The 7,708-nt window shown below is 28.8% G+C and overlaps 1 protein-coding gene across 1 annotated transcript; it reads right to left on the bottom strand.

Annotated features, from left to right (window-relative positions):
• Nucleotides 1-1,076: 1,076 nt before the first annotated feature.
• On the bottom strand, nucleotides 1,077-1,916 carry LOC109798870 (uncharacterized). Its single transcript, XM_020359289.3, has one exon. It carries the CDS (start codon nucleotides 1,824-1,826, stop codon nucleotides 1,296-1,298), a length of 531 nt encoding a protein of 176 aa, XP_020214878.1. The 5' UTR covers nucleotides 1,827-1,916; the 3' UTR covers nucleotides 1,077-1,295.
• Nucleotides 1,917-7,708: the final 5,792 nt, after the last annotated feature.

Below are 7,708 nucleotides of genomic sequence, written 5' to 3'. Positions count from 1 at the left end.
AAATTAAAGGGTTTCAAGAGTTGAATACAATTTCCCTTATTTTCAACTATACCGATATTTTTAACTATATCTTACTCTATACATTTTCCATAGAGAAATAATAGCGAATGCCATTTTAGAAAGTAAAAATAATAATTTTAATTTATGGGAGATATATTTTGGTAATTACCCATTTGCTCTTCACTTTTTAGTTGATGATTATACTTTTTAAATATTAAAAAAAATCTTATATTTTTGCTAAATAATTATTCATAATTTATAATATTTATTTGTACATAACTATTAGAGGTATAAAGTGTCTCGTCCCCTCTTTTTAGATTTGTCCCTGGAGTATTCACCGTCGATAACAGTGACTAATCTCCTCGCTACGTTAAAAGCACCTCAAAGGGTGAAATAGCTGGCCCAAAGGCAGGATTCGAACCTCTAACATTGCTTAAACGTGGATCAACACTTCTAGTATAAATAAAAGTATTAATTACATTTTTATGTGTACTATGTTTTCAAGTGAATAAATAAATAAAAGAAAGAAATTGTTTATTTTTCATCTTTTCCACTCTAAACTCTAAAACAGTTAAACCAAACAATTATACGAATCAAACAATTGTTTTTTTTATTTATTATTTATCAAAATCTGTCCAGCCACTGCTACTTATTCATTGCATTGGCATAATTTCACAATTCCCTCAGCTGCTTAAGTGCTACTAACATTTCAGGCAAAGTGTCTGATTAATAAGAGAAGCGTACCCATTAAATGTTGCATTATAGAATGAAGAAACTTCCTTCTTCCCATTTTTACAAAAATAAATTATTTGCATGAATACCCAACTCAATCTCGACTTTAAGCAAGGTTATTTGAACAAATCAAACATGAAGATGTGACTAAATTTTGCAACGAAAACCATTTCAAACTTGAATGCTACAACAGAAATATGCACTAAACTCTTCCCTAAAGAAAAGGATTTCAAAGCAATTTTCCTCAATCTTTGATCCCAATCCACGAGATCCCTATGTTCTGCGTTATCACAACCAAATCCGAACCAAAGTAATTTATATCGACCAAGAACATAAAATCAGCATTAACATATACAAAAGCAAATGGTTTTTTCAGAATCATTACATGGTATGCACATAAAAGAGAAATACATCAATTATTACATGTCCTAAAGATGGATCCTGCTGTCAGATATATTAAAATAGAAATCTTAATGAATCAGCAGGAGTCTAAAAGTCAAATAACCTAACAGGACTATATTCAAGAAGACCCTTTGTCTAATGAGAGTAAATTAGCAGCCTAATTAGGAGTCAGTAATGTGTTTAAGGCCCAAACCATGTTTCCCACGGACACACCCTGGCCTCACAAACAGATAAGGAGACTTCTTCGAATTGTGCATTTTCGAAAATGCCCTTTTCCCCAATTTCCTCATCCTCTGCCTCCCGAACTTGTTGCTCACGTTCCACGGAACAAGCTCATCATCCAAACCATACCCATCCTCATCCTCATCATCATCAACATCAACATCATCATCATCATAATAGTAGTGCCCATTTCCCAAAACCGAATCTTTCTCCGATTTTTCATCATCATCAACATCAACATCAACACCATCGCGGTGATCTTCTAAGCCCGCATCGGGAAGAATGAGAAGGTGGCGAATTTCTTCAATTGGGGCATCGTTGGGGGAAGAAGAATCGGAATCCGTCTCTTCGGCGTCCACAACGTCGACGAGCTCCCACTGCAAGAGGGCATCGTCGTTGACCTTCAAAAACTGAACTTGCTCGAGGATGAGGAAGTGCATCGGTGATGGGGTTGAGGATTGGTTCTCCATGGTTGCCCTAATTGAATTCAATTTCGATTGAATCGTTCTTTCTTCTTTCTTAGTTGCGTTGCGTTGGTGTGTGGTGTGTGAGAATAATAATATAATGATTATTATAAAATGCGTTACTTGCTATGCACGGATGACGGATACGTGTGTCGTTAAGGAACATCGTGGCAACAGTTTCGCTTACGTGCTTCATCCAATACGCGACCAACACGTGTAACTCCGTACGTGTGCCTGCTTCCCGTTCACACCTTCACCCAACTTTTTTTTTTTTTTTTTTATAGAAAACAATTTGCTGTAATGATAACTTAATTCAACTATAATGCCTCGTCAAAGTACTCTAAGAAGGTTCAATTGGATGTTTAGTTCAATTAATGCTTCATTACACGAGTTTGTTTTAATAAATTCGTAAATTATTTTAGTAAATTAAAAAAAGTTTTTGAGTGCGTGTTATAGTGAAATTGTCAGCCAAATTTTTGTGTGGGATAAATCGTAGGGACTAAATTGTAAAGAAGAAATTAAAAGAACTAAAATGTATGAGATGCTTAACAAGAATCAATGGTTCATACTTCATATGTATTGTGATGAGAATGTGGATGATATAATTTTTTAATTAAGTCGTGTTTTAAACAACTTTTAGTCTTTATGCACTCTTCATGTAAAAAAATTCCTAAGTCAATTAATTAAAAATTATATAGAGTATAATTTTAAAATAATTATTATAAAAATAAAAATAAATTTTTTTTTATATTTTTAAATTATAGTTAAACTAAATATATATAAATAAAAAAAATTATGTTGTTTATATTTTAATTAAATTCTTGAAAGAATACTCTAAGTCTTTATTTCTAGCTCTACTATTCGAGGTAGGGGTGAGCAACGGGTGGGTTTGGTCGGGTTCGGGTGAAAAATGTCCAACCCATTGTAAACTGATTTTGAAAAAATGTGACCCATATCCGACTGACTGAGCTTTCGATTTGAGGCGGTTCGGGTTGAAACGGATTCGGATTTAAGCGGGTGGGTATAATCGGGTTTGAATTTTTTTGTAAACTAATTTATCTTAAGGAAGATGAAGCTTAAAACGATAAAAAATATCTTTAAAATAGTGTATAAAAATATAATGAAGGTGACAATAGATGGTGTAAGTAGATTCGTAGTTGAAACATTTACAAACTAAACAAGCAAAAATAAAAGATAACAAAATTCATAGTTGTTACATGGAAAATAAATATAAAGTTATATTACAAAATCATAAGAAATCACAGTCACACAAAATGTACTCAAAATGGAGATAAGAAAATGGAAAAGAAAGACAAAGAAAGAAGCAAAAAGATAACTCTAAAAATGGACTAGTGTGTTGAGAAGTTGAATGAGGAAGGAGAAGACAAAATAAATATCTAAGTTATGAGAAAAAGGAAAAAAATAAGTTACAAATTGATGGCTATATTATACTTGAAATAAAGACTTTTAAGTTTGGATCATTGTTATTTAGTTATACAAAAGTAATAAAAATTTAAACTTATCTCATTTTCGGTTGGGTTCGGTTTTTGGCGGGTCTAAAAATTTAAAACCGAACCCGCCTAATATAACCCGTATAAAATCAAAATTTTAACCCGATTTACCCATAAGACCCGCCCGAACCCATCCAAAAACAATATTTTTTATCGAATTTTTCGGATTCGGTTCGGGTGCCGGTTTAATGGTACCCCTAATTCGAGGAAGGATGTTGGATGCTACAGATTCTACAATAACATATTTTGTCGTTAACTGTCAAAATTAAAACGGAACCGAACAGAAAGTGATATGGAATTATCTTTAATTGGACAATAAAAATTTATAGAAATGCAAATTAATGTATATGCATGTATATCACCGCTTCACACGAAAATGAAATCATGAAATTAAAGTGGAAGCACGTAAAATATAATATAATTAGATAATAAATCTTATCTAAATATAGAATATAAAAAATGCTTGTAACATATTTTTTAACATATTTTTTTAATATGTTTTTTTACAGTTAAAATTTATTAAAAGTTACATATTTTATGAAACACACATCTTACTTAATAAATATATTTTATAAATTTTGTAATTTTTAATAAATCTTAATAAATAATAAAGATGTGTTAAAAATAATGTGTTATTAGCTCTCTTCTGTATCGGATATATATTTCATAGCCTAAATTTTTTATTTTTACTTTTTTTCACCACTTATAATTACATCGTTGTTATTTTTACGCTTAATATTTTATATTCTGGCTTCATAACTATTTTTACGAGAAAAATAAAGAGAAATTAAAAAAATGAATAAATAAAAGTTTCCCTCATTTCTTAATGTATAAGATATCAAGACAGGTATAAAAGGAAAGTGCATAATGGCATATGTAAAAGTATCATATTTGTCATTATAATAATGATAAAATAAGAGTAAAAAAAGTTTAAAATAAAAGAAAACTTAGGGAAGAAGCTCTCAGAGTGGCCGAGTTTACGATACAGTACTAATATGTATCATCATTATTTTAATGCTAATTACGCAAAATAATTCAGTAAAAAAACATGCACACGCATAATTCAACCATTAGTCTTGTGTTATATATATATATATATATATATATATATATATATATATATATATATTATTTCAACTTAGTTTTTTTTTACAATCTTATTTTTAATTTAGTTAATTTATATTTTTAAAATATTAGAATTGTTTTTTTATTGAACTAGGATTAAGTTAACAACCAATGTGTCTAAATTTAAATTTTATACTTAGGGAAGTGTTAATTGAAGTCACTACGTAACTCATTGATACAACTAAAACAATTTGAAAAAGGAATGAGTACTTGCAAACAATACTCAATGATCAAGTTAATAACAAATTCATTAAAGTGACGATATATTATAAACAGTTAAAGACTTATATATTGAAAAATGATATTAATTATATTTATAAGAGTTCGAGATAATTTGAAATTTACCAAGGACTCTTTTAAGTAATATCATTTTATTTTGTGTAATGGCAAAGTAATTTTAGTGACTTGAGACACTATACCTTCATTAAATATAGTTCGTAAGTTATGTGTTATTCAATTAACACTTAAGTTGATATAACACATTAAATTGAGGTAAAAATATATATTTATTTAAAAAATTTGAAAAAGAAAATTACTCCTAACGAATAAAAAAAACCAGACTATTGGATTGTACTTAAAATTGTTGTCCTAAAATATTATTTTTTTTGTGTGTGTGTAATCGATAAGTCAAAATTGTTTCCTAAGGTAAACACACAACATTCGGATTGTACTAATATACACCGATACTCATGGTCAGATATTTGCAATCTCCCAATTTTGATAATTTTCGCTAAAAACATATATGAAAAAAAAATGAAAAAATAAGAAGAAAAAAATGATAGTTAAAAAAACAAAAAATAAGTAACAAAAAAACATGAGAGGTTTGAATTTAGAAAAATACGTTAAATTGAAGTAACCCATTATGCAGATCGAGTCTAAATCTTAGTTTGAAACATAATAAATAGTAGTTTTGATATTCAATCTTTTATATATATATATATATATATATATATATATATATATATATATATATATATATATATATATATATATATATATATAGTATAAGGTTTAGGATTTAGAATTTAGAATTTAAGATTTAAGTATAGAATTTTGATTTAAAATATATATAAAAAAAATGAATGGTTAAAGTTGAATCTGAATGAAGAGTCAAATTTTGTTCTATGCTAACGACTTTAACCCAATTTAACAAAAGAATGTAGGGATAATTGTTAGAAATAGAATGACTAATTCGTTGTGCTATGGTTAGAATTGTGTTGTGGTTAAAATTGTTGCTCTAAAAGCATTTTTTTTTTTTATGCAATACATGAGTCGAAATTGTCTCGTAAGGTAAACGCACAACATCGTGGCTACCAATATGCTTCTTCTTTAAAGTTTATATAGGCATGGTTAGTGTGATTTCACACAACTTTTCTGGTATTTATTTTAAAAGATAATAATAATCTTATTTCATACTTAATATAACTTTATGGTATACAAGAGTGTAATTAAAAATATATATTATTTGTTTTTCAACTAATCAGGGTACTAAAATTTTAGATCTATAACACACAAACATGCTTGGAACAACCATTAAGTGTTGTCTTGATGGAATTTATAATCTCATAACATTCTTATAAGTGCCCTTAAAAAAATTATATTAAATGCATTTCTTAATCTTTAAAAACTAATGATAATCTTATTTCATACTTAATATAACTTTATGGTATACAAGAGTGTAATTAAAAATATATATTATTTGTTTTTCAACTAATTAAGGTACTAAAATTTTAGATCTATAACACACAAACATTCTTGGAACAACCATTAAGTGTTGCCTTTATGAAATTTATAACCTAATAACATTCTTATAAGTGCCTTTAAAAAAATTATATTAAATGCACTTTTTAATCTTTAACTTCACAAGGTGATATAATAGTTAAATACCTTACACTTATAAATTATGAGGATAATATATTTCATGAGAAACTTATATTTGATTCCCATAACGTATAAAAATTCATTGGATTAACAAAAATCATAATACAACAAACGAAATTGGTCTCCAACTTAATCTTAGAGATAGCCATAATAAGAAAGAATAAATAAATAACACTCTCATTTTCATTAACATCATCATAAGATGGATGAATGTCAAGATATATAGAGACTCAAGCTCAAACTAGAGAGAGCAATATTAAGTAGGGGTGACAAAATGGACTGTGGCTCACGGGTCGGGCCTATAATTCCAACTCGCCAAGTCTGCCCCTTCAAGCCCGTCAACAATTTTTTTGTAGTTTTTTTTTACATTTTTCTTTTAATGTAATATGGGTTGGTTTGCCGATTTGCCGACCCGTTAACTCGCATTTAGGCGAGGCAGATCAATATTTTCAACCCGTTTTTCAATGATGGACCAGGCCAACTTGACCCGTTTTTAATGGGTCATTGGTAGACCCGACCAAAATGGATCGAACCAACTCATTTTACCACCTCTAATATTAAGCTTGTAAGAAAAGCACTTATCTTCACATTATTCTAATAATAATTTACGAAGTTTAAAGATTAATTGAGACAATAAAATTTCAAATATTTCAAAAAGTAAAAATTTAAGATGTTATATATATGCTTTTCTCAAAAAACAGGTTTCATATTTATATATGATTTTATATGTTATCATCTATTAATGGTGATGAAACCCTTCAAGAAAATGCAAACAAAATTGAATATCAAATAACATTTATCGTGTATTAAACGAGAAATAGGGCTTGGTCGGACAGTTTCTACTGCAGAAAGTTGGCCTAAACAAAAATTAGAAAAGAAAAATCTCTCTGAAAAAAGAAATGAGGTGGAGCCACGAGGCATATAACTTATAATAGTGAAATCAGTCGTGATTGAGTAGTATATTTATTATTTTGTAATGTAATTCAGGTTCTCTTTTTTGTTCTAAGCACCAACCTAAACAGGACGAATAAGTATATAACATATGTTGAGTGGTGGCCTGTCATGTCGTACGATATAAACATCAATGGGAAGCAATTCCGTTTCTAATCTCTGGTCATATTAGCAAATGTAAAATAATATATATATATATGAAAACATTATAATTGTTATAGAAACTTTTGTAAATCAGAATGGGTACTGTTTAAAAATTGAAGACAGCTTTCGCGGCGCCTCCATCAATTTATATCACAAATGTGCATTAACATTATAATTTGGTCGTGGATAATTGAGCAGTTAAAAAAATGCGGAAAAATGGAAACATGGTTTATCCTGCAAAGTCAGTCATTATTGTAAAAAGGAAGTAAACATGGA

Source organism: Cajanus cajan, chromosome 8 (genome assembly GCF_000230855.2).
Source record: "Cajanus cajan strain Asha chromosome 8, NIPB_CcT2T_4, whole genome shotgun sequence".
Taxonomy (NCBI): Eukaryota; Viridiplantae; Streptophyta; class Magnoliopsida; order Fabales; family Fabaceae; genus Cajanus; species Cajanus cajan.
This window is presented reverse-complemented; position numbering and strand designations above follow the sequence as displayed.

Excerpts from the sequence above, each read along its gene's own strand:
- LOC109798870 (XM_020359289.3), bottom strand. The coding sequence starts at position 1,826 with ATGGAGAACCAATCCTCAACCCCATCACCGATGCACTTCCTCATCCTC.